Here is a 26856-nt window from a genome sequence, read left to right as displayed (position 1 = left end):
AAATTGGAGTACTTGTTGTAAAACCACTTATATAGTTTGATATACTAAAGATCCTTGTTTTAATTCTCATAGCTACACTTTCATATAAAAGATCAACTTACTAAGAATAAGAAACTTATGATAAATTCGATGTGGAAACAAGTAGGTTTAATAATATCACACATCTATCTTCTTGAAGGATTCAACTACCTCCAATTAGTTCTTCATAAAAATATTACTCAGTAAAACTCATCACATATACAGCTTTCGCTCATAGCTTAAAACCAGATATGTAGTCAACAACTCTTGTAAACACACGAATAACATTTTGAATGATTCTGTATTTATATAAAAGGCTTATTAAGCTCAGCACATGAAACCACATAAAAGACGGACATAGATTCGAAGGTGGAAGGACATGTGTGTACCTTGAAACGATTCCCAATAATTCAAAATTCTGGATAACCAACTATAGCTCGAACTTCATAAATTATCTCCATATACATACTCCAACAACGACCTCAAAACAACAACAACAATCATTAACCATCCTCACAACAATTTAGACAAACAAATTGAATTACTCATTTTTCCTAAGCTCTTCCATGAACTAACCAACCACAACCCTTATATACAACCCATTCTACTAATCTAACTCACAACATTAATTCTATCTCTAATTAACATCATTCTAATTTCAGAGAGTATTATCAAACAACATAATTTATAAAAATTAGTTTTTATAAACTTACTTAAGAGGATCAATTCATATTAGAAGTTTCAATCCATTAAGAAAGATAAAATATTCAATCTTTAAGTTTAACAACTCTTATCATAACTATATTTGCTAATCAATAACAAAATTGAGAGCCAAAGTTATTTCTAAAATCAGAATATAAAATCCAATTGCACCAGACTTAAATTGGAATCAAAGGAGAGGAGGAATTAAGAAAAATTAGCTTATACCTTCACATGAAAATGAATACCAAAAAATGGTAGCAACAAAGCAAACAAGTTAGCAATGACAACATTGGCAAACAAAGCCAACCACGGCAGCAGCGCAACACAAAGTATAGCAACAGTGCTGAACTTGTGTAAGGCGTAACTCATAGCTCTGAACTCCGAATCGGGTGATTTTTGTTCCCAATTTCATTGGCTCGAAGTGATCTACAACTTTGATGCAGCAACAAAGAGAAAAATTGGATTGAATGTTGTAGAAAATTGAGGCAACAGATTGTCGAAAAAAAAACAGAGGAGAAAGAATGAAGGTAGCAACACCAAACTTGCAAAGGCCATAAATCATAGCTCCGAACTCTGAATCAAGTGATTTTTGGGTCTACACTCAATAATGTTTTGAGATCTACAACTTTCATGCAATAAGATTGGGCAAATTTCGATTCTGAAATGAAGAAATTGAACATGCACGGTACGGGTATAAAATCATAGGAGAGAGAAAATTATTGTTTGGGGTTTTATTTTGGTTTTGGGGTTTCTTCCAATTCCCAACCACTTGGGTAATTAAACTGAATCTTGAAGAGAACAATTGATCTATGGAAAATACACTTTGACACTTGATTGAGAAGTTATGAAGAAGAAAGAGTGATGCTCTAGCATCTAGAGTAGATGACACGAGTGAGGAGAGATAAATAACTGTGATTAAAAATGAGTTTCTCTTTATTTCAAACCTTAAAATCCTTAACTCAATATCTCTATTATATAAAATTCATACTAACTTATTTGTGATTGGAACTTACTTTAGACGGTAATAATAATTCTCAAAGTAATTTTTATTACTAATATAAACATAGCTAACTTTGACTAAAACGTGTCTGAAAATATCAGCTATTATACTTGTCAATCTCATTTATAAAGTCGTTATTAAACATGCTTAAAATATAGGCTATTACAAGTTGTCCCTGTTTTAAGCTCCTTTGATATAAGATTAACTTCTTTAAAAACTACAAATCTTAGATCGAAAATTTGAACAAAGAGAAAATTGTTTTAACAAACATATTAATAACCTCAAGAAGGAACTTGGAGTTGCCAGAAACTGAGGTAAAGTGATGGTCCTTTGATAAGTCATTTTTTTATATAGTTTTTAGGTGCATTTAGGTTGCATTTTAGAGCATTTAGTTTCATATTTAGGTTCATTATTCCATTATATTCTTAAGTTATGTTTTTCTATTTCTATTCGGTATGTTTTCTTGTTTTTGATGAATTTCAGGCATTGAAGACGTATTCGGAGTATGGTTAGCTAAACTTGAGGATTAGGAGCACTTGCAAAGGAGTTACAATGCATAAGGATCGTATGGATATGTCATAGTACAAGTTTGAGCAAAAACGAAGCGGAAAATCATTAGAAGAAATGTGAAAAAGAGTCACGTCTACTCATCTGATCATAACTTTTGATGTGCTCCTTAAAATCGAGTAATTCTAGTATATTTGGAAACTAGACTTGAAGAGCTTTCCAACAATAGGTGGCATGCCCCGAGGAGACTTTTAGTCAAGGAGTTATGCCTTTTGGAAGATTGCACTGTTTCTGCTGGAATCTGCCACGCGTACGCGCGGATCACTAATCCGCCTAGATCCTTTTTAATTTGATTTTCCTAGTTTAATTAGCTTATACTTTAATTCAGATATTTGTGATCTTGTTTAGTTTCTCTATACCTTAGAAACTAGATTAAAACGACCATCTCTCTGTGGATTTAACCCTACTTACCCTACTACATTGTTAGAAGGTTTTGCAGGAATTATTTTTAACGGGTGTACGACAACCTATCATCCTTCCTAAATGGATTAAGAGACCATAAACAGAAAGAAAAGAAGGTCTTGGTGTAATAAATCACAAGAAAAGGAACAATCTTTAAGATAAAATGTGCATGTATTATGACAAGACACGTCACTACATAATGCAATCACTAATGGAAAAAACTTTTTTTGCTACATTACAAACTAGTTTTTTACCCATGCAAAAATGCACGGGAAGTTTTATAGTAAATATGATTTTGACCGTACATAATGCGCGGGAATTATTTTGTTTATTAAGTAGTTGATTATTATTCATAACTAAGTTATAAGTAGGTCTCTAGCGTTTAGACCCGTGTAAAAATATATTGTATGCTACTTCATCTCTAACTTTTAGATCTAAAATATTCCAACAAAACTGAATATATTGCATATATTCAATAATTGCGTCAAAAGTTGATAAACTATAAGATATTGAATCGTATATTTAATTATATTTCTCCTTAATTATGTTATGTGAATTTGTAAAAGAGAATGAAATACTATATATATATATATATATATATATTATATATATAATATATATATATATATATATATATATATATATATATATATATATATAACTTCTCAAAAAATAATATAGGTACACAGTATACAATATATTTTTCCATTTATTTTCTTTGTCCCGTTATTAACTTTCAGCTCCCGACAAATTACAGGCTTCATGTGGCAAGTTCCCAGTTTGATCGATTTATATAAGTAGATAGTTGTTGTTGTGGACAAATTTTGGTTATGAAATTTGAATAAGGGATATCGAGCTAATCACAAAAGCTTGGTAATATTTGTTGCACATAAATTAATTAAAATTAGGGTCACTAATTTACATTGATATAGGACCGTACATTATGTTCAGTTTTTCTACGTAACTCTTAATTTGCCACACATTTTTCTCCAGCGTATAAAAAAAGGTTAAAGTAACTATAAGTTTTTCGGTACCTTATTATCTATATTTTTTCCTTTTGTATTGTCCCTGTTCTTTCGAACGTCTCTTGATTCATCATTCAAAGACACCTACTATATTATAACTAATATGCTAAAATTTAAAATCCTTCAAATGGGATGGTAAGGATAAAAAAAAAATATTTTAGATTTTAGACCCGTGCTATTTGCAAGAAAAAAATTTATTTTTATAAATTTAAGATTTTAGAATGTTTTTCCTAAAACTATCTTATGAATACTACCTCCGTTTCCTAAAGATCTTCCTTGTTACTGTTCCTACAGATACCAAGAAGGATCTATTATGTGGGGTGTGGGTTGGGTAAAGTATGAGAGAGAAAGGGGTTACAATAAATAAACAAATGAAAGGGGTTAAAGTAGGAGAGAGAAAGGGAGTAAAATTCAATTAATAATGTAATATAAAAAGGGAAAAAGAAATTCCAAATAAAGAATAAAGTAAAAGAGGGATCGAAGATCTTTTGGAAACACACTTAAACGGAAAGATGGAAGATCTTTAGGAAACGGAGGTAATATTAGCTTGTGATTCAAAGTTTTATAACCGTGTATTGGAAATATTTTTAAACTGGCTTATGACCCGTGTGTTCTATGGTTGACGTAGTTAATGTCATGGTGGATCATGTGATTTACAATTTTATTTTTAAAAGAAAAAGTTAATTAAATCTTTGCTATGCCTACTACTTTATCCTAAAGGCCTAGATAAAATCATAATTCAAACCACCATCGGCACTCAACCATACACCTGCTTCCGGCAGTCCTACTCTCACTACAAGAATAAACGTAATTAACACGGCTTTAAGCCGTCACTGATAAGAAAAAAGTTGTCGGTAAAATGATCAACGACGGCCAACCTTCATTGATAGCTGGACGTTGCAAATATAGACGGTATTAAAGAAATTAACGACGGCCTGGCCGTCGTTGCTCTATCAACGACTGTGCTTGACCAATTTACCGACTGCTTCAGCAAGCCGTCGTTGCACTAGGAACACCGACGGTTTCAAGCCGTCGATGAAAGAACGACGGTGGCTAGCCGTAATTAATTCAACAATAGCTCACAATAGACGGTGATTCAGCGACGGCTTCGACCCGTTGCTAAAAGTTAAAGCTGTCGTTGTTTGATGTTTAGCCATCATCAGTACTTTCTTTGTCCAACGACCGTTTAGCCGTCGTTGTCTGAAGTTTAGCCATCGTTATTGTTTTTATTACGTTAAATAGTATTATAATATTACATATTATAATTAAACCTGTACATACTGGACGGCAGCCCCGAAATATACTACATTAAACTTGGACCCGCATCGCCTCCTTCTCATTCTCTATGTTACACGAAAAAAATATGCAATATAAACATGAAATAGATTAGATTTATGTACATAAAATACATCCCGATGTCGGGGAATAAGTTGTAAATGTCAATAATTAGACAAACTACCTAGATTAGTTATATGTACGCAAAATAGTTCCCGGTGTCGGGAAATCAAGTCAAAGTCAATTTCCCAAAAAATATACCTAGACATCTAAAATCAAAGCTAGATATATGTCAATAAATATAGACACTAAATGCATATATTTAATTAGAATAAGTATGTAGAAACTATAAGTTAGTAATCTAGTTGCCAAAACAAAACAAACTACACTGTCGCAGGTGTCTTTGTAGCACCAGTGCCACCACCAGACCCTGGGTCATCGTCTGGTCTTCATTGTGGAGAGGGTCCTGTGTTGCAAACTAAGTATATATAGGATGTTTAAGTTGTTTATAACTCAAACTAACTTAAAACCACTCATATTCATGCATTTTCAAGAAATATGGCCTAAAACGAGCTAAATGACCTATATTTCGTTCTAACTTGCCTATATTTGGTTATTTTAGTAAGGCTTAGAAACTCAAACAAAACAAACACGTAAATTGTCAATATCATTTGATATAAATATTATGAATCATATATTAACTTAGAAACTTACAACAATCTAGTAGGGCTTAAAACCCTTTTTGATGCACGGTTTGACCCTTCAGCTTCCTCCCTATGGCTGGTCGACGTCACCGGTACGTGGTCACCAATCTCACGTGCATGTGAATCATCTCGTTGCGTCTCAGAACCAAGGTTCGGCATTCTGGAGCTCCTTGTGACTCAAAAAGCTCCCTGCAAATCAAATGCCCACGACATTGTTCTACCTAAGCCATCTCGACCTCCGCACCCCTTAGGATTAGACATGATTACCTATATAAAACAACAAATTTATAAATCATCGTGGATGATTAATCGTTAGTCTACCATCATAACAAAATATCATCTACCATCAAAGTGAACAAAAATCTATGATATACTAAAACAAATCATTACAATAAGTCACAAATTTTAACAACAACAACAAACAACAAACAACAACAACAACAAACAACAGCAACAAATAACAACAACATAATGCTTAAACAACAACAACAAACAACAACAAAACAACAACAACATAATGCTTAAACAACAACAACAACAAACAACAACAAACAACAACAACCACAAACAACAACAATAACAAATTAAACAACAACATATTACACAACAACAACATTAATTACCAAAAATTACAACAATAACAAGAACACAACAACAACAACAACAACAACAACAACAAATTAAACAACACCAACAAACAACAATTGTTAAACAACAACATGAATTACCAGGGAAAAGCTATGGACTGGACTGGACTGGCAGAAAATGCGCGCGGTGGAGGCGGCGGAGGCTGAAGTAGTTAATTGCGTGTCGGAGAGGCTGCGGCTGAAGTACTGAATTCCACCGGCGTGTTGCCCACCTGTATCCAAAAACCCAATTTTTAAGGTAACACAAATTTAAAAAAAAAAAATTAAAAAAGGGGTAGAAATTACCGCCGGAAATGTGGTCTTTGTCGCCGGTCGCAGGTACCCGGTCGCGGGAATTGCCTTCAATCCTTTCGCCGGTTGTTTCGCGTTTAGCAAACCCAAGTTCTTCAAAAACGAGTTACAGTTAGTGGGAGGGAGGAAATTTTGTAAAACAATCGTGGTTAGGAAGCAGTGTGTTTTAAGTCGTGTAAACCAACGACCTACTAATCTACATCAGCGACGGTTTGAAGTCGTCGCCTAAATCCTGAAAATCCAAAATTCAAGATACTACAGGCACCGACGGCTTGAAGCCGTCATTGATATCAGCTTCCGCTAAAGCCGTCGGTAATGTGGTTCAAAGCCGTCGGCGGCGCCGTCGATTTTAAACAGTCGTTATTTACCCCAACACCGTCTGTTTTCCTAGCCGTCGTTGTTCAGCCGTCGTTAATTTAGCATTTTCTTGTAGTGTCTTCCCCCCTTCCCCCCCCCCTCTCTTTCTCTCTTGTTACCCTCATGCAACATTGCTTTTCACCGCCTCAGGCCACTATATTATCATTTTTATTTGCCTAAGTTAACAAATATTTACGTTTGAGTTTTTTACTGTTTAACTTATCTTTAAAAATATTTTTTGAAGATTTCTGTTACTTATCGTTCTTGTAGAAAAAAAGATAACATAGATTCTAAAGGTTGTTTTTCATCCCCTTCAATTTTATACTTACTTTATGGAATGAGAATGTAAAGAGAAAAAAGCAACAAAACATGAAATGTTGATACATAAATTTTCTGGAATGGGAAGATAATGAATCAACAAAATATGAATAATTCACCGAATAATGCGGAGATTTATACAATTGTAATAGTTGAATCAATGCCTCATATAATGTGATAGCCCGAATTTCAAGCAATTTTTAGTTAGGCTAATTGTATTTTATGAGCTTAATAATCTAATAATATATATCTTTTTGAAATATTATGAGAAATACAAATTTTATCTCTTAAATATAGATATTAGTTTTGAAATCATAGTCGTAATTATCTATGAAATGAGTTTTCTAAATTTGCTTAAAATTGTTTTGGGTTTTAATGATTCACATTTTAAGTATTTGAGCTTCATAAGACCATATTATTAAACTACATCACTTCATTAAAGCCCAAACCCAATCCCTGTTTTCGTTTATCGAATTCAGCCATTTGTTCTTTCTTACGCTCATTCGAACTATCGAATAAATTAGAACAATATTTAACATAATCTCATCCAATCCTAAATACAATATCATTAGTGGTTTTAATATAACTTAGCAAAGCTAAGAAAAAATAATTACTAAATTATATAAGTGTTGTTTTCACAATTATCAAATAAAAAATCGTACTTCACCTTTCTTAATTATAATTCTTAGGTGTTCAAATTTATATTTTTATTACGAGAATATAACTTCATATTTTAACTTTTACGGCTTGGGAAGTTGTTATAGTTAAAATAGTTAAGATTTATAATATTTCTTTTTTATATAGTTCCACTAACTTACTGTTTTATTTGTGAAAAAAATATTTGATCGAATTGCTTAAGGTGATTGATTGAATAAATAAATACTTAATTGATATCTTGGTAAACAATTAAGCCACTAACTATCCTCTCAATAATAAAAAATGCACTAACTTATTATGAATAAATAAAAAAAATTTAATTTGCAAGTCACAATTTCACCCTCACTCGTTTAACTCTACGACCTCACTCTTATCCAGCAAAGATGAATAACATTAACATAATGTAATATTGTATTAATTTTGCAGATGTTGATGTGTACAACTCATGTACATGAATAACATAAATGTATAAATATGTAATGAAGTAGATACATTTAGTGGTTCGAGCGTGACTTTGTATTCTGCTCAATATTAGACTATTAATAATAAAAATTTACACAAGAAGCTCCTTATTCTTTCTCTATTCTTTCGAATGTTACCATTTTCTCTCTCCAAGGAAGTTCACGAAATAATTTCACACCTGATTTCAATGAATCTCACCATCCTAGATCTTCCAGTAGATTATTCACCAAACAAAATCCTTCCTTTATTTTTAATGCGATTTTCCGAATCAGGACTCCCCTAAGTTGAAGTTTGCTTATGTTGTCTTATCGGACCCAAAGCACTGATACTTCCGCCGGAGTTCTGCCATAAACGCTTGAGTTCTTTTTCTCTCTCCTCCTTAGTATCTGGTGCAGGAGTTGTTGCTATTGCAAGTTGTCGCTCCATTGAGTTGTTGTGATTATTGTTGTCGTAAATCTGTTGTTGCTCCTGTCTTGTGTGTGTTGTATTTGTCCTTTTTGCTGAAAGAAACCATGGTAATTAGCTTCTCTTAAGTTATGATAAAATCTTCAATTCCTTAAATACACCAATTTGCGCGTAATTTCAGACTGAAATTCTATAACGTTATTGCATTGCCATAATAAATTGATAACACACTTGCGACTTGGCAAAAGATTATGTAATGGTATTGCATTGCCAGTTCTGGATGAAACAAACGATCTCATTCTATATCTAGTCCGTGATTTTAGCACACAATCAATTACAATTATTCAATTTATTCGACTTGGCAAACTGTAGAATATGTTGTTTATATAATCTCTCCATTTTTAGGATTCAAATAATTAATCAAACTATTTAGTGTATTCCTAATTTAGTTCGCTATTTCTATTCTAAATTGCAAAAAGTTAGAATATCATACTTATAAGCTTTTATAGGTATTATCTTGACACGTGTACAAATGGTTGGTTGCTTGACACGTGTAAAACCTTATTTTATAGTATTATATAAACTAGCTTTTCCACCCGTGCAAAAATGCACGGGAGGTTTTATGTAGAAATAATTTGGAGCCATGTATAATGTACGACAATATTATTTTGTATACTAAATAGTTGTTTTTATTCGAAATATATTGAATCCGTGATTATTAGAATCCATGTATTTAAGATTAAAAGAATATAAAAAGTAAAAGTATATTTAATATATATAAAAATCCTTTGTTACAACATTTTGAACTTTAAAAATATTGTAATCGTGATATATACATTTATAATTACGTAAATGAAACAAAAAAACACATTAAAATGCGGGGGAATACTTTGTTTATAAATTTAAGATTTTAAGATGTTTCTCCGAAAATCATGATTTAAATAGTAGCTGGTTGATTTCAAGTTTTTATAATCATATCGTGTATTAAAAATAAATTTTAAAACCGACTTACGACCCATATGTATGTTCAGTGATTGATGTAACTAATGTCATGATAAAACATGTGACCAGCCAACTTTTTTTTTTTGTTGCTTAGCAAAGGTTTGCTTTCTCTTAGTTGGTTTTAGGCTGTAATTGTTTGCTCTAATTAATATAATTACTTGCTTAGCAAAAAAAACTTTCTTAAAACAAAAAAAGTTAAATGAAGAAGCTTTTGTTTAGCCTATCGTTTTATACAGAGGCTTATATAAAAACACAATGCGCAGCACTACTGTCACTCAATCATGCAACAACTTTCACTCATTGCTTTCTGCAGTTTCGCTCAACTCCTCTCTCTTATTAAACTATCTTATTACATTTTTTTTGATATGATTATCCAAATTGTATTAAAAAACAATCTCAAAGTTTATATAGCATGATTTTCATCAAAGTGAATGGGGTTATTTCTAAATTCTAAGTAAAAAAATTAATTTAAAGAGACAATCACTCAAGAAAATTATACAAATATGGCATTTTTTTTTCTTGATTTGCCTTTGATTTCTTAATCACCATATGACCTGTTCTTTTCCATATTCTTTTCGATTTTTAGAATTGTATTGTAGAACAATTTCAAACTTCTATATTTACATTCCAACATACTCGTGAATGAGGTATCTCGTAATTTTAGGTTGAAATATTTATTATGGCCTTGTGATTCAAAAATTTAGAATCTTGTAATGAGAATAGTTTAAAACTGGCTTACGACCCTTGTGCTGTAAGATTATGACTTGTGAATTATCTATAATTAGTAGTATGATTGTTCTTATTTTATTAGAACGGGCCTTATAAAAAATGGACCTGCTTAGAGTCATTTATTTAACTTTAACTTTTTAGCGGTAAAACTTGTCTCATAGATACTTTAAACTCACGTAATTTTATGCCATTGTTCCTTATAGTCAATTTTAAATGTCTATATCAATTTCCTTACACACAAAAATAAAGTATAGCCCCCCTAATACCATGGTTCTCATGTGTGAGTGGACATAATTTATGCTACTAACAAATTTGATCGAAAATTTTTAGTATAGGTTTTTGACCCCTGCAAATTACATGGGAATGATAAGTATAAGATTTTATGATAGTTTCGCCAAAAATATGTTGTAAAGTTCATAAATATTTACCGAAATATTATAATTAAGCCTATGTATTAAATATTATTTAATCAAAGTAAAGAGTGATTACGTTTTCCATCATTTTTTTAAAAAAAACATGTGAGTTAATTTATCAAATAGACAATATATTTCATTTATATATCTTTCATTAAGACGCTCCTTATTGGGATCTAGATTTCGAGCACCAAGTCAATAACTCTTGTATGATTTTTAGTACTGAAATTATGATTGGTTGTACTGTTAGATATATCCGATAAAGGGCTCTTATGAGTTAACAATATAATTTTTTTCTTATTGTTATGTAGCACAGTCCACAAAAATATTCTTCAACTATATCTAAAAGCATACATCATATCAAGTACGTACATAATGCATCAAAAAAGAAAAACCAATTTTTTAACCTAATAATTATTATGTATACATCAAAAAATAAAAACCATAGTAATATGTTTAAAAATTGTTTTTTTTATATAGAACCTTAATATCAACTTATACAATAAGATATCAGACTTTATTTTCAACTCTTTATATCAAGCTTTATATACAATACTTTATAAGTTGTTACACTTTATAACAAACTTATACAATTGTTTGTATTCAGATTATTCAGGAACTTAAATGAGATACATTCTTATATTGATGTACCATATATTAAACTTCTTTATGAACAATTATCCATTACCAACCGCCAATCTTCTTCCTCTTCGATTTTCCATCAAAACCCTCCAAAAATTCAGTCCAAAAAATACGCCTACTCATCTTCTAAAATCTAGAAACTTCAAGCAAATCAAATTACAATATCTCATCTATAAGTAGCTACATTTTTATACTTTAAAGCCACAAATTATCGATCAAAATTATACTCCAACATCTTGAATTGTTATCTTCTCAAATCATCGATTTTTGCAACAACAACAATTATAAAACTCACGCATGTAGGTTTTGTGAAGAAATTAAGCCTTTGATTATCTTTATCTTCTTCTCATTTGAAGCATGGTTACTATAATCCCTTAATGCAACCAAGGTGTACATCATTCGATCTACAAAGTGAAGAAGATTTAAAGACCGCATGCAAAACCACAAATCTGTGAAGCAGTTGGATTGAATGGAGTTCGAATTTTTTTTCTAAATGGGTCAATATTAGGTTGGAATTATTTGGTAAGTTTATTTTTAGAAAAATGATTTTTGACTAATTATGATGAGATTTCCATGATTTTATGTTTGCATGTAGTTTTTAGCAATTAGATATATCTTATAATTATAATACTAAAATGAGTCATATAATTCCTAAAATTGATAACAGTGAGTGAGGAGAATCAAGATTCAAATTATTTGAAACAATAACATGAGGTTGAAATGAAATAGTGAATATGCCAATCTATAGAAAATATTCTAATTTATTACATTTAGTGAGTGAGAAACCTATTGAAAAAATCAAATTCTATTTTAACAGTTAGTGAAAATTAATTTAATATATTAGTAGTATAACTGTCATTTAGGAATTTAGAATTGAAATTTAAATTAGGATGAATGCACATTTTAATTTTCTGGACAATCAGTTTATATTAGGGTGTGATTACATGAACATCTTATATAATAACATTTTTTACCTTTATTTTTCCGCAACTATAATAACAATTCTTGGTGGGTGAATTTTGAATTTTAAATAAAAATATTTAATTATATTTGACCGGTAGCTATAATTTAGGCAGTTGTTTAAAACTTCCCACACTAATATCATTGTTTGATTTCAAGGTAGTTTTTTTTGGAAGGAAATTATCACGCCATGTGACATCAAATTTTTGTATATAATAGAGTGTCGAATTTGGCGATGACACGTGGCAGATGTAGTAGTAGCATGACACGTAGGCGAAATGAACATTGAATAATGCTGGCTTGACACGTAAGCAAAATGAACCTTGTTATATATATATATATAGATAGATAGATGCTTGAATTGTTTAAATAACCCGAGTATTTGATAGCCATACAAAAAAAAATGAAAATTCACAAATGCTTGGGTTTTTAAAACACCAAAGCATTTGACTATTTTAATAAAACGTTCTGCTTTTATGCTTTTTTTCCCTAACTGCTTATTGAAATTTGAACCCCCTCTGGCCTCTACTTGGGTTTCCCCCTCTTTCTCTCTCCTTTTTTCCTCTCTGCCTCACTTCCGATAGTTTCACTTTCTTCACCGAAAGCTTTGTACTTAGGATTTTCATACGCCTCATCTCTTTATCTTCCTCTCACTCAACAACAGTTGTCTTTCGCGCTCATCTCACTCAACCGCCGTCCTGTTTCTCGTCCCTCTCACTCAAAATCCAATGTCTTTTGAATCGTCTTCTTCATAAATTTACTCATCCATGTCCGCTGCCAATGCTCCTATTGTTATGAAAGACGCTTTAACGATAAGTTCCTCCTCATTTTTCAAATTTATCGTTTCATGTTCTTCGGATTATATCATTTGCAGTACTGCTTTGTTTGCAAATTGGAGGTATCGAGTTCAAGCCCTAGGAAATTCTTGGTTTTTATTAAGCTGGATTTGGTGTTAGATCTGCTCAAATCTTAATCGAGAATGAGGTTTTGCTTTGATTTCAACTAGTTTTTTTTGACTCGGTTATCATCTTAATCCTTAGTTAGATTGATTTAGTTAGTCGTAGATTTATTCCGTAATTCAGGAAATTTAGATGCATTTTAGCGTTTTTGGCTGCAAGTTGTGTTTGGGTGATTCGTTGGAGTAATTTTGGAAGATTATGAGGAATTGCAGCTTTTTTTAAGGTTCAACTAAAGTTGAGTCAATGTAATGTCTTCGAATTTGCAGTCTTAAAGTGACTTGATTCACTTGGTTGACTATTTGTTCTGTAAATGAGTCAAATTAGGAGGTTTTAACCTCTTTTCTTATTAAATAATTGAAATTTGAAGTTTGAGGTGGATGAATTTACTTGTTCTGATGTTTAATCATTGATTTTGTAAAATCAACATAATTAGCAGTTTCTTTTAGGTTGCATTGACAGAGGCGGACCTATGTAGGATTCTGGTTGGCACAGGCTCCAAAAAAAGAAAAGTTCAATATTCTCTTGCATCAAACATGCAGCAAATATAGCCAAAATAACTTCTCCGCATCTTTATTGAACATATTGAAGCTTGGTCTGGTGGTTAGTGTTATTATAAGGGTAATGTTATATGTAGCCCTTAGGGCTATGGATAAGCATTAAATATATTTCTGAAAATAGAAACAGTTTAAAAATTTAAGACAAAATTACACGTCATTTGAGGTAATAAATGCTTGATTCAACTTTTTATTTCCATTTTTAACTTCTTATATGTAGCCCTAAGGGCTATATATATCATTTTCCTATAGTATAATGAAAGCAAATTTGTTTTTGTGCGCGGGGTCAATTCCTCACCCGCCACTTTTCATGTTTTTATTTTCTTTTTGTTTCTAAGCTTTCCTTTCTTTTTCTTTTTGATTTTAAATGAAGCCTTTTGTTTCACTACAAAACTGAATTCTAATTCATTTTCTTCTTTTTACTTGATATTTATTGTCTTAATTAGTTTCATGTCCAACTCTTAGTTTTTAACATCTATTTATTTATAATACATTTTTAAAAACTGTTTGATTTGTTTTCAAACAAATACAACAATTTGACTATACTATGCACTTTTTATATACTAAGTTTGGCCAAGTAAAAAAAAGTTTTATGTAATTTGTTGATATCTATGTATATCTTTTAAGTATAAACTATTATACCTTTTAGTAACGGTTATTTCACAAGGTACCCCTGAGTTCTTGTAAAATTCACGTGGTACCCACAAAATTTTCAAAATTCACGAGGTACACCTCAGTTTCCGTACATTAACACCGCATACCCTATTTCCTAACAGACGTCAACTCTCCGTTACTGTGTTATGACTTTTTTGCCCTTATTGTATTAAATCCACTATTCCGCCGACTGACCCCATCGAATATCAAGCGACTGAAAAACAAATCGACCCTTCATCTTGTTCTCCTCCCCTGTTCTGCGCTATCACCATTGTCAACAGTACCCTAAATTTCTTCCCAAAATATCTGCAACATCGTGCAATCAGCGTTAAAATCTTATCATATCAGCGTCGCAACAGTACAATTTCGTCGTGCAGTTGAAGCGTTTTTCGATCATATCAGCGTCGCAAGACTCGCAACAGTACAATTTCAGCGTCGCAACAGTACAATTTCGATCAGCGTCGCAACAGTTAATTAAAGAAGGTAATTTCGTCGCTTTCGATTTTGTTTTCGAAGTGCAAAGATGAAATCTTTAGAATGAAATAGGGTTTTTCGCAATTTTCATAAAATCTTAATGCTTTGATGCTTTGATGCTATATAAAATGTCGCTTTCGATTTTGTTTTCCAGAAAATTTTAATGCTTTGATGCTGTAAAAATGTGTGTTTGTGAATGTGATTATGGGTATGCATGTTGTACCGTGAATTGTGAATTGATTATTATGATTTTGGTTAGAAATAAGATTTTTTGAAATTTGTTTATTTGAGACAACTGAATTGTGGTCTTTAATAAAGTATTGGAATGTGATTATGTTGTATTTTTTGTTGTTTAGGATGTTCTCATTCTGGCTGTTGGTGCATAGTAAGGGTGGGGACTTTGATGTATGGGTGGAGGATATTGACTTGTGTCATGTGATGGGTTTATATGAGATGATGTTTGAGGACTCTGTAAAACAGAATGTGTTTCTCCCCAAATATTTCATTTTGACTGTCAATAAACCTACGACGAATAGGAGGATGGAGTTGGATGATGATTATGCTATGTTGAAAATGTGGGAATGGAATCAGGGCAAGGAAACTATAGAGGTGTGGCTTGAGGAAGTTGAAAAGCCATGGACTGTATTCTGTTCTGCTAAGGCTAGTTGGGAGAAGTTGGATGAATGTTTCCCTGGTAATTCCCAACCCCAAACATCACAGTGTGACACCCAACCCACCCCTCCTGGAAACCAACATGTCAATCCACCTCCACCACAGCCCACTCCACCTCTAGAACAACCCAATCCACCTCCACCACAATCCACTCCACCCCCAGCACAACCTAATCCACCACATCCACCAAAAAAATCAACTAGAGAGAAGCCAAAAGAGTGGAGAGTTCCTAAGACTACAGCCTTGAGACATGGGACTTTTATTAAGGGACAGACAGGAGGTACTGGTGGAGGTAAGAGGGTCAGAAGGCAATAGGCAGAAGTGAGGGAAGTTGATGATGATGATTTGACAGGGGATGACAGTGATGATTCGAATTATGTGTTCTCTGATTTGGATGATGATGATGATGACAACGTTGATGATGTTGACTTGGTTGATGAGGATGACTTGGTAGTTTCTGATGAGATTCATGAAAAAAGGTTTGAAGATTACTTAGATGGGAGTCATAATTTGGATAAGATGTACTTGAATGGCAAAATTTGGAGCAACTTACCATTTGGGTCTATTGCACTTGAAGAGTGGTTAATTTTTGAAAGCAAGACTGAGTTTCTACAAGTATTTAGGGATTTTTGCATTCAAGAAGGCTTTGCTGTCACTGTTGAAAGAGCTGACAGTGCAAGGTACACAGCATATTGTCTGGTGCAGTCATGCAGCTGGAGGATCCATGCTACTGGGTTGAAAGATAATGTAAGCTGGGCAATCAAGAGTATAACTGGGAAGCATAACACTTGTGGCAGACTTGAAGAAAATCCAATGGTGTCTTATGAGTGGTTGTGCAGACACCTTTTGCAAGACCTTGAGGCAAATCCAGAGATACCTGTAGATGCGTTACAGAAGCTGTGTATGGAGAGGTACAGGCTCAATGTGACAATAAGGTTGTTGTACAAGGTCAGAAGCATAGCAAGGGAACAGATTTATGGTTCTTTTGCTGAGTCATATGCCTTATTGCCAAGGTATGCTGAGATGATTAAGGCAACTAATCCTGGCTCTTATGCACTAGTTACATGGACAGGACACAACACAAACCAAGATCATCAATTCACATCATGTTTTTTTTCTTTTGCTGCTTCTGTGAAAGGGTTTTTAGGTGGATGTAGACCAATCATAGGGATAGATGGTGCAAATTTATCTAGTTATTACAAAGGTGTGATGCTCACTGCTGTTGCCATTGATGGTAACAATGAAATATTTGTTGTTGCATTTGGTGTTGTAGCCTCTGAGAGCATAGATAGCTGGACATATTTTTTCAGAAACTTAAGGTTGTTGTTTGAAAAAGAGGGATGTCAGAAGGATGATTGGACATTCATAAGTGACAGAATGAGGGTAATATTTTATTAAGGCATCATTGGTTTCATTTATGCAATTTTAATTAAATTCATAACTAATTTATATTTCTTTTTTTTTTGCCTTGATTGTTAGGGAGTTGAATCAGCACTTTCTGAGGTCTTTCCAAGGGCCACAAGGAGGATTTGCTGCCAGCATTTGTACTCCAACTGCAAGAATGCAGGTTGGAGTGGATCAGCTTTTCACAAGCTGTTCTGGATTGCTGCAGATGCATATAATGAGTATGTTTTTGAGAAGGCAATGTCAAAGATTAAAAAACATGATGCAGCAGCTGAAGAATACCTAAGAAATGTTGGTGAGCAATGGTCTAGGCACTCCTTTGATAACAAAGTTTGTTGTGACCACAACACAACAAACTTTGTTGAGTCTTTCAATGCTTGCACAAAAGACAACAGGGACTTGCCTGTTCTCACACTATTAGAAGGTGAAATTGCATTGACAATATAATTTGAAATTACTTAATGTTGCAATATGATATATGTGTAAACTAATTTATTTTTTTTTTTTGTGTTGTATGTAATAGCTGTTAGGACATGGATAATGAAAAGAATGGGATCAAGGTTTGATATGGCGGTTGATATGGACCCCAATGCCCTTACTGAATATGCAGAGAACATTTTGAAGACAAGAAGTGATGATTCAAGGTTCTGCCATGTCACTGTATGTGGAGGGGGGTGAGTTTGAGGTGAGGGATGGTCATGTCAAGTTCCCTGTCACACTCAGTAGAATGAGTTGTGGATGTGGGACATGGCAGGGGTCTGGCATACCATGCAAGCATGGATTGAGGGTCATATACAACCAAAGATTGAACCCTGCCAATTATGTGTCTGCATACTTCAAGGGGGCAGCTTATAAGGCCACTTATGCTCACCATGTCCATCCAATGGCTGACCATACACAATGGCCTTCATTCAATGTCCCTCAAATCAACCCTCCAACTATCAAGAGAAGTGCAGGAAGGCCTGCCAAGCAGAGGAAGAGGGGTCCAAGTGAAGCAAGAAAGGGTAAGAGGCATAAGAACAACAAATGCAGCATCTGTAAAGAGTTGGGTCACAATGTGAAGACTTGCAAAAGTAAGAGCCAAGCTGGAAGTTTATCTGCAAGCCAACAAGGCAGAGGGAAGAAAAGAAAGGCTGCTCAGGCAAGCTCTTTACAACAAGCTGAGGGAAGAAAAACCAGGAGGTCAACAAAGGCTAACTAGGAAAAACATAGAAAAATTGCATTTTTTTGGAAATCTTGCACCTGTACCAAGCTGGTTGCTTTTTTTTGATTATGACAATTAGTGGCAGTATGTGCTTCTAAATTGCACCTGTTAGATTTTTATTGCAGTTGACTAATCTTAGTGGCATAAGCTGCTTTTTTTTAACATATGTGTTAGTGTGTATTTATTTAGAACAACATTATGTAATTAACTTGCTTGTGGTATTTAAATGAAAACATATATTATTGCACGAAATATTTAGTAACATTACATTACTTTGCTTCATCTCCCCAACATTACATAAATCTAATGTATGTAGATTCAAATGAAGAGGAAGTTATGGAATGTGAAGACATGTTAACACACAAAGGAGTACACCAACTCTCACATATATATATGCAAGGAAAACATAACTAGCCTTTATAGCTTGGCAACGGCTAGTTTTTTCATTTTAAAAAAATTGGGTATTTTGTGAAATAAGTTCAATATCTTGGGTACCATGTGAATTTTGAAAATTCACTAACGGAGAGTTGACGAAATAGGGTATGCGGTGTTAATGTACGGAAACTGAGGTGTACCTCGTGAATTTTGAAAATTTTGTTGGTACCACGTGAATTTTACAAGAACTCAGGAGTACCTTGTGAAATAACCGTTTTAGTAAAGATAAGTATTAAGAAATGAATAGTCAAATTTGTGTATTTGAGAGTATAAAGTCAAGTTACTAAATATATATTCCAAAGATGGATGACGTATTAAAATATATTACAACAAAAGTATTTTATAATAATTGGTGTGTTCGATGTAAAGTTTTAGAGCCTGTTCTCTTCGGCATAAAACAGCTGAACTGAACTGAAATAAACTTATTGGAGCTGAACTGAACTGAATTGAACTGAACTGAACTTATCAGAGCTGAACTGAACTGAACTGAACTGAACTGAATTGAATTGAATTGAATTGAATTGAATTGAATTGAAATAAACTGAATGTAATAAATATATAAATAATATTTTAAACAAGAATAATATGAATATTACATAATAATATAAAGATAAGTAATAATAATGAATGATAATAATAATAATAATAGTATTTTGGATATTTTTAAATGATAGTTATAAATAAATAATATTAATAATCATAAATTAATAATAATAATAATTAATAATAATAATGATAATTAATAATAATTATTTTATATTATTTGTATTAATATATTAATACTTGATGATGATATATAATAACAATAATATCTAAGAAGTAAATTAATATTACTATCTTAACAATTAGATTTAATAATATAAAAATATTTAGTAATAAAAATAATGATTGGGTTGGACCGCAAAAATTACATCATAAACAGTCTTGACGCGATTTGATTGGTTTATCGGTTAAAAAAAGTGGGTTTATTTGTGCTTTGACCTAAATCATGTTCCTCCTAATAATAATAATAATAATAATGAGTAAAGCTATAATAAACAAAATAATATATGGAAACAACAACAACAAAAAAAAAAAATTTATAATAATAATACTTATAGTATTAATATATATTTAAATAATAATAATAATAATAATCATAATAATAATAATGATAATAATAATAATAATAATAATAATAATAATAATAATAATAATAATAATAACAATAATAATAATAAGAGTAATTAGTAAAATAAATTATACCAACATAATAATAATATTTAACAAAATAATTATAAAAGAATGGAGCTGAGCTGAACTGAACTGATCTGATCTGAACTGAACTGAACTTATTGGAGCTAAACTGAACTGAACCGAACTGAACTTATTGGAGCTGAACTGAACTGAATTGAACTAAACTTATTGGAGCAGAACTGAACTGAACTGAACTAAAAATAAGCTGGGGAGAACAGGCCCTTAGCTTTGTCATTCAAAAACTCAACTTCTCATTCTCAATATATGACGAAATTACTGTCCAACTTCTTTTTATTATGTTCCTAGATAGTTTGGTTAGGACCCCCCAAATTCAAAATCTTGGATCCGCCCCTGATTGAGGTCGTTTTTTTTGAAAATTATTCACCTACGACTATGTTTATGCTAAAATTTATCGCTTACGACGAAATTAAAGTTGTGGGACGTGTTAACCAGATTATGTTAAAGACAATGCGACAAAAGATTGTAAAGGGGATCAAAGGGGATGAACACAGGGAAATGGTGACGCGGAAAATCCCAATGAAGATGGGTAAAAAACCGCGGGTGGTTGGAGATCCACCAAACTAATATAGTTTACTATCTTTCTTTGTGACTTGACTGTCGTTACAAGAATGATAAGTTCTCTCTAGCGTTTTTCCAATAATGTTGCGTAAAAAACTCGTCTAGGACCTCTCTCTCTCTTTTATATGCCTTCTTCTTTTCCTTGGCTTTTCCAACGAATACAGAAATAAATCTACTAATTATTACATTAATTTTTTTGCTTCAATCACGGTGATCTCATTCACTTATGCTCCAACGTCTTGATTCATGCTCCTCAACGGCTGAATTTATGGCTTGTTATACTCCTTCCTTATTTAGCCGGACCGTTACTCTTTAATGCCCCAGCTCTAATCTCACATCCTCTGTTGCGTCTTCGGATCATAATTACTTCGTCGCTATGTTAGATGATATCATGTCATCGATAGGGGTGTTCATAAAAAATCGAAATCGAAATACCGTACCGAAATACCGAAAAACCGGTCTAAATGGGTGGTTACCGTACCGACAAAAAAAAGTTTTAACGGTACGGTTACCGAACCGAAAAAATTAGCGGTTAAACTGTACGGTTACGGTTATGCTTTTTGAGTAAACGGTTAACCGAAATACCGAAATCTTTTTTTCTCTATTTAATTTTTGTGAAACATTTTCAATAAATTACATTAATTCTAATATTTGTTGCTAAGTTACAACAATTAGAGGAAGTATGTAATTATTTAGAACTCTAGTACTAATATAAACATTGTAATTAGGAAATGAAGTGAATTCTTAGTGTTAGTTATGTTTTTCAATTGATTTATTATCCACTTTATAATACATTTTATATTAGAGTATATATAATATTAAAATATATGTACAAAAAAATTGAAAATATATATGTACATTAAGTAAAACATAATAGTATAACTTAAACAACGGTTAATGGTTAACCGAAAAACCGTACCGAAAAAACGGTTAACCGCTAGGCGGTAACCGGTTTAAACGGTTACGGTTACGGTTCGCAAAAAGAGTGTACCGAAACTTCCGGTTACCGAACCGAAATATTGTTTCGGGACGGTTAACCACCCATGAACACCCCTAGTCATCGAGTCATCGTGTCGTTGCGTCAATGTCATCATGTCAAAAAATTCAGCCATAGCAGTTTGCCCCCAATTGTTGAAATCGGGGTGACACAAAACCCATGAGACAATTATAAAAAAATTCTTAAATTAAAAGAAATTCTGTCAAAGTCATTAGGAAATCAAGAAATCATAAGATAAGTCTTGCTTTTGTCAGTTTATAGAAAATATTTCCAAGGGGACACAAGGAAGGAAAGGAGATCCGTTTGAGCGGTTTATTTTTGGTAGTTCAAGAGTCTCCAACTACAAAAGGTAGTTTTTGTTTTTAAAATAGCCGTTTTAATTATAACCGTTGGCCCAATTGTCATGATTACTTCTTGTTGGCATAAATAACTAAGGCGGTTTTAAATAACTCAATCCTCACTCCAATTTCATCAAATCTTTCTGTCTCTTTAAGTAAGGCAACTTCCTTAACTTCCATTATTCTCTCCGCCGGAAAAATCGATCGTTTGACACCAGGTAATTTCATACTCTTTCGTTTTTCCCTTTAATTCGCTCTACTAATTCTACTGCTTTCATGGCACCTAGTAGACGTAGCATTAGGACCTTTCTAAAGAACCAAGAAAAATCGAAGGGGAAAGAGAAAGCTGTAGATCCGAGGGTAGAAAATGAGGATGAACTGTCAACGATGTCTGAGGAGGACCTTTTAAGGTTCTTAGACTAAGGGAATTTGCCCGAAAGTACTGTCATTAGGAACGCTGAGTCTGACGAACCACCAGAATTATGTCCTCACAAATGGGTAGTGCTATATGAATACCCTTTCAAGATAGGTCTTAGACTTCCCTTCACCCCTCTGGCAAGGGATCTGATGCAAATTTACCAAATCAGTCCTGGGCAAATTATGCCCAAAGTCTGGAGGATTCTTAGTGTCATCGACAGGGTGACAACATCATGGGAAGAGGCCTTCACCCTTCACGACCTACTGCTGCACTACGAAGTTAGGGTTAAAGCAAAAAAAATAGGATAGCCCTACATGCAAAAGCGAGGTTAGAACCTCTGGTCGGGGGAATTCAATCAAATGACAGGGGTTGGAAGAACAGGTTTGTTTTTGTGAAGAGGTTGTCGCTAGGGGAAGCCGGGATGTCTTTGGTTGGCGGCTGGAACACCGAAGGTGTGTTTATTTTCAGTCTTTTTAAGTTCGTACTGCGTCGTTAACACTACTCGTTTTTACTGCAGGTCTTAACCCTAAAATACTGTCGCATCGCGACGAGTCTCAGAGTCTTTGTGACAAGTTTCTGAAGGTGTCGGAGGAAGATAGGCAGTTCAGAAGGATTTTATTTGCCTCTCAAGACAGTTGTTCATCTATGGCATCTGGTTAGTCTGTCTATCTTTTACTTTTAAGTAGGACTTTCCAAGGAAGAACCTCGTGTTACTAACTCTGGTCAGGCGCTAGCTGAGATGCTGCGCAAACGTAAGAGGGAGTCCTCTACTGACGCGACGTTCCTGTCGTCAACGTCGACAAAGAAGGACACAGCAGTCATCGTCCATTTGGACGATGAATATGACGTCGCGTCTAAGGCACGCAAGACTGACTTCCTGGCCCCTCCAGACAAGAGCGGGCCTTCCTACTCTGTGACCGTCCCTAACGACTTCATGTCGTTGGAGAGGTCCATATGGCATGAGGCTGACAGGTTCCTTTTTCCCAGCGCAATGGAGATGATCAAGGACCATACTCTTCCTCGCATGATGTCAGACGGGCTAGAACTTCTATTTCAGGTATGGACACTTGTTTTTCCTTTGAGACACTAATATGCTATTTATGATAGTGACTTACGACTGTTCGAACGACACGCATCGTATCTTTTCTTTGCAGTCTTCTCAACATCTCCTGATGGCTAAGAGGGAAATTTCATCTCTGCTAAAGGGTCATCTGACCATGAAGCAGAGAATGGAGAAGGCTGAACTGGACGCAAAGTCCAAAGACGCTAAAGTGGAGTCTTGCAAGAAGACTATGAAGGACATGGGGGACACACTGAAGAAGAATGGAGAGGAGCCGGAAGAGATCAGGCAGAAGGCGGCTAAGCTGGAAGAGTCTTCGCGTGAGAAGATCATGGCACTCCAGGCGACCGTTGACGCACAGAAGAATGAGCTGGACATGCTCGAGGATGAAGTGACAACTAGGGTTAGGGCTAAGCTGATGCACCAGTTTCTGATGAAGAGGTAGGCGTCGTGCACGCCACAGAAGGACATTGACCTATTCATCAAGTACATGAGGTCCATGAAGGATCTGATGGACGAAGAGGACTTGGCTGCGACGGCGGACTCCTCATCAAAAGTTGATGAAAAAGCCCCGTCTTGTGCCGGGTTCATAGCGTCTGATGTGCCCCCTGACCCCGAAACCGAGAAGGAGGCTCCAACTTCTGTCTTACCAGCTGAAGTGTCCAAGGAGAAGGAAGCTGAAGAGGTCCCTACCGTTTAGTTTTTAGGCCTTTTACATCATCCCCCCTCCTATCTAAACATTAATCAAGCTTTTGTTGTAGGTCACTTGAAAGAGTGAACGTTAGTACTGTACTTTTGGGTCACCCACGGGGGTGGCCATAACTATTTGTCGTTTTAAACTTTTTTTTTTTGGGTCACCTACGGGGGTGACCATTACGTTGATGCTTTTGAACTTTGGCAAAATTGTTCTTATGTCTTTGTTTTATATCGCATGTATGTGTCTCGGTTGTTATTCTGACGTTCCTAGAGGATGGTCGGGCGCACAGTAAGCCATCGTTAGTCGTTCAGACGTAATGCTTTAAACTTAGTAAAAGCCATCGTTGGTCGTTCATACGTATCGTTTAGATTTAGTCAAAGCCATTATTGGTCGTTCAGACGTATCGTTTGGACTAGATGACTTTACAATACATATAGGAAATACATAAAAACTTACATGTGTTTGTCAAAGAGATAGACGAGAGGTCGTCAGCAGTTGTAGCCTTAAAATGACTATGCCCCTGTCATAACATCAGCTGAGGCAATAGTGGACCAAAAGACTTTACAGGGTAGCAAAAAATCGTCGCAACGTAATCAAGATGGACGGGAGCAGCTTCCCTGCAATTCAACAACACCCAGTGAGAGAACATACCTGAAATAGAAGTTCTAGCCCGTCTGACATCATGCGAGGAAGAGTATGGTCCTTGATCCTCTCCATTGCGCTGGGAAAAAGGAACCTGTCAGCCTCAGGCCATATGGACCTCTCCAACGACATGAAGTCGTTAGAGACGGTCACAGAGTAGGAAGGCCCGCTCTTGTCTGTAGGGGCCAGGAAGTCAGTCTTGCGCGCCTTAGACGCGACGTCATGTTCATCGTCCAAATGGACGATGACTGCTGTGTCCTTCTTTGCCGATGCAGACGACAGGGACGCCGCGTCAGTAGAGGACTCCCTCTTACGTTTGCGCAGCATCTCAGCTAGCGCCTGACCATCCAAGCTCCCCCTAGGACGCGACTGTGATGAACCTATTCAACAACACCCAGTGAGAGAACACTACGGTCGCTAGAAACTAGCGACACAGATATAATAGATATAGAATTGGGTTCATATGAGAACCACCCTTATGGTGAGAGCTACCTTATGGTGAGAACCACCTAATCAACCATTAGATTAATGAGATGAACTAACTCACAACCGTTAGATCACCACGACTCCTAACACTAATTTCTTTCCATTTTCTCATTCCTCTTTCTCTCTCCTATGGCGCAAACGTCTGGCCTGGACGTTCGCCCTATGGAGCGAACGTCTGGCCTGGACGTTTGCTCCATAGGGCAAAAGTCTGGCCTAGATGTTTACTCCATGGAGCAAATGTCCAGGCCAGACGTTCGCTCCATGGAGCAAACGTCTGGTCTGGACGTTCGCTCCATATGGCGAACGTCTGGCCTAGACGTTCACCCTATAGAGCGAACGTCTAGGCCATACGTTCGCCCCATGGACCGAACGTCCAGGCCGTACGTTCGCCCCATGGAGCGAACGTTGAGGCCAAACGTTCGCCCATTTTATGTTTATGCCACTTTTTATTGATTATTTTAAGCGGTTCTCACCGTTCTCACCATAAAAGGGTTCTCATTAGAACCGAACCATATATATATATATATATATATATATATATATATATATATATATATATATATATATATATTATATATATTTTTATAATTTTTTTCTTTGACTGGGAAAACAAAGCTTGCTACTTAGTTTAAAAGTAGTATCGCTTGAGGTGCGTGGCATTCCAGCTACGTGGCACGGAGCTTCCGTCACGTCGGACCAATTGGTAGGCCCCGTTGCATATCACATTACTAATTTGATACGGTCCTTCCCACTTCTGTCCTAGCTTACCAGTGTTAGCCTCTTGTGTGTTCTGGAATACTTTCCTTAAGACCTAGTCTCTTTCGATGAAGGATTTGGCTTGGACGTTTTTGTTAAAGCTCCTCGCGACTATTTGATGTTGGGCTGCCATGCGTACCAACGCTGCGTCGCGCAACTCCTCAATGGTATCTAGATCGTTTATCAATTCATCGCGGCTTCGTCGCTCTGTCGTTAGGCTGCACCTCGCAGTTGGGACGCTCACCTCCGAAGGCAGGACAACCTCACAACCATAGACTAGTGAGAACGGTGTTTGTCCAGTCGCAGTGCGTGGTGTCGTACGATTTGCCCATAAGATGGAAGGCAACGCCTGCGCCAATTTACCTTTCTTGGCCGTGAGTCGCTTCTTCAAGGAGTCAATGATCGTCTTGTTGCTGGACTCAACCTGTCCATTGGCTTGCGGGTATCTTGGTGTTGACGTTAACAATGCTATGTCCCATTCATCGCAGAAACGTTTTGTCTCGTTACTAATGAACTGCGACCCATTGTCGCATACTATCTCGGACGGAACACCAAACCTGCAAATGATGTTAGTTTATAAAAAAGAAATCACTTCCTTATCGCGAACTTGTTGAAATGAACCTGCTTCAATCCACTTAGAAAAGTAGTTAGTTAGTGCCAACATAAAGACCTTCTGACCTGGGGCTGGAGGTAATTTGCCAACTATGTCCATGCC

The 26856-nt window shown here is 34.9% G+C and overlaps 2 protein-coding genes across 2 annotated transcripts; both read left to right on the top strand.

The window, feature by feature from the left end:
- The first annotated feature begins 13062 nt into the window (after positions 1-13062).
- Positions 13063-17972, top strand: LOC104898892 (uncharacterized). Its single transcript, XM_010686021.4, has 4 exons — positions 13063-15226; positions 15574-17272; positions 17369-17717; positions 17817-17972. The coding sequence occupies exons 2-4, from the start codon at positions 16409-16411 to the stop codon at positions 17969-17971; spliced, it is 1368 nt and encodes a 455-aa protein (XP_010684323.3). The 5' UTR covers positions 13063-15226; positions 15574-16408; the 3' UTR covers position 17972.
- Positions 17973-18020: 48 nt separating this feature from the next.
- LOC130589488 (uncharacterized) lies at positions 18021-18494 on the top strand. Its single transcript, XM_057390758.1, has one exon. It carries the CDS (start codon positions 18021-18023, stop codon positions 18492-18494), a length of 474 nt encoding a protein of 157 aa, XP_057246741.1.
- Positions 18495-26856: the final 8362 nt, after the last annotated feature.

This window comes from Beta vulgaris, chromosome 7 (assembly GCF_026745355.1).
Source record: "Beta vulgaris subsp. vulgaris cultivar EL10 chromosome 7, EL10.2, whole genome shotgun sequence".
Lineage (NCBI taxonomy): Eukaryota > Viridiplantae > Streptophyta > Magnoliopsida > Caryophyllales > Amaranthaceae > Beta > Beta vulgaris.
Note: the sequence above shows the minus strand (reverse complement) of the source record. Positions and strands in the feature narration are given on the sequence as shown.

Excerpts from the sequence above, each read along its gene's own strand:
- LOC104898892 (XM_010686021.4), top strand. The coding sequence starts at position 16,409 with ATGTACTTGAATGGCAAAATTTGGAGCAACTTACCATTTGGGTCTATT. Across the intron at positions 17,273-17,368 it reads TCATAAGTGACAGAATGAGG|GGAGTTGAATCAGCACTTTC; the intron begins GTAATATTTTAT and ends CTTGATTGTTAG. Across the intron at positions 17,718-17,816 it reads TGTTCTCACACTATTAGAAG|CTGTTAGGACATGGATAATG; the intron begins GTGAAATTGCAT and ends TGTATGTAATAG.
- LOC130589488 (XM_057390758.1), top strand. The coding sequence starts at position 18,021 with ATGAGTTGTGGATGTGGGACATGGCAGGGGTCTGGCATACCATGCAAG.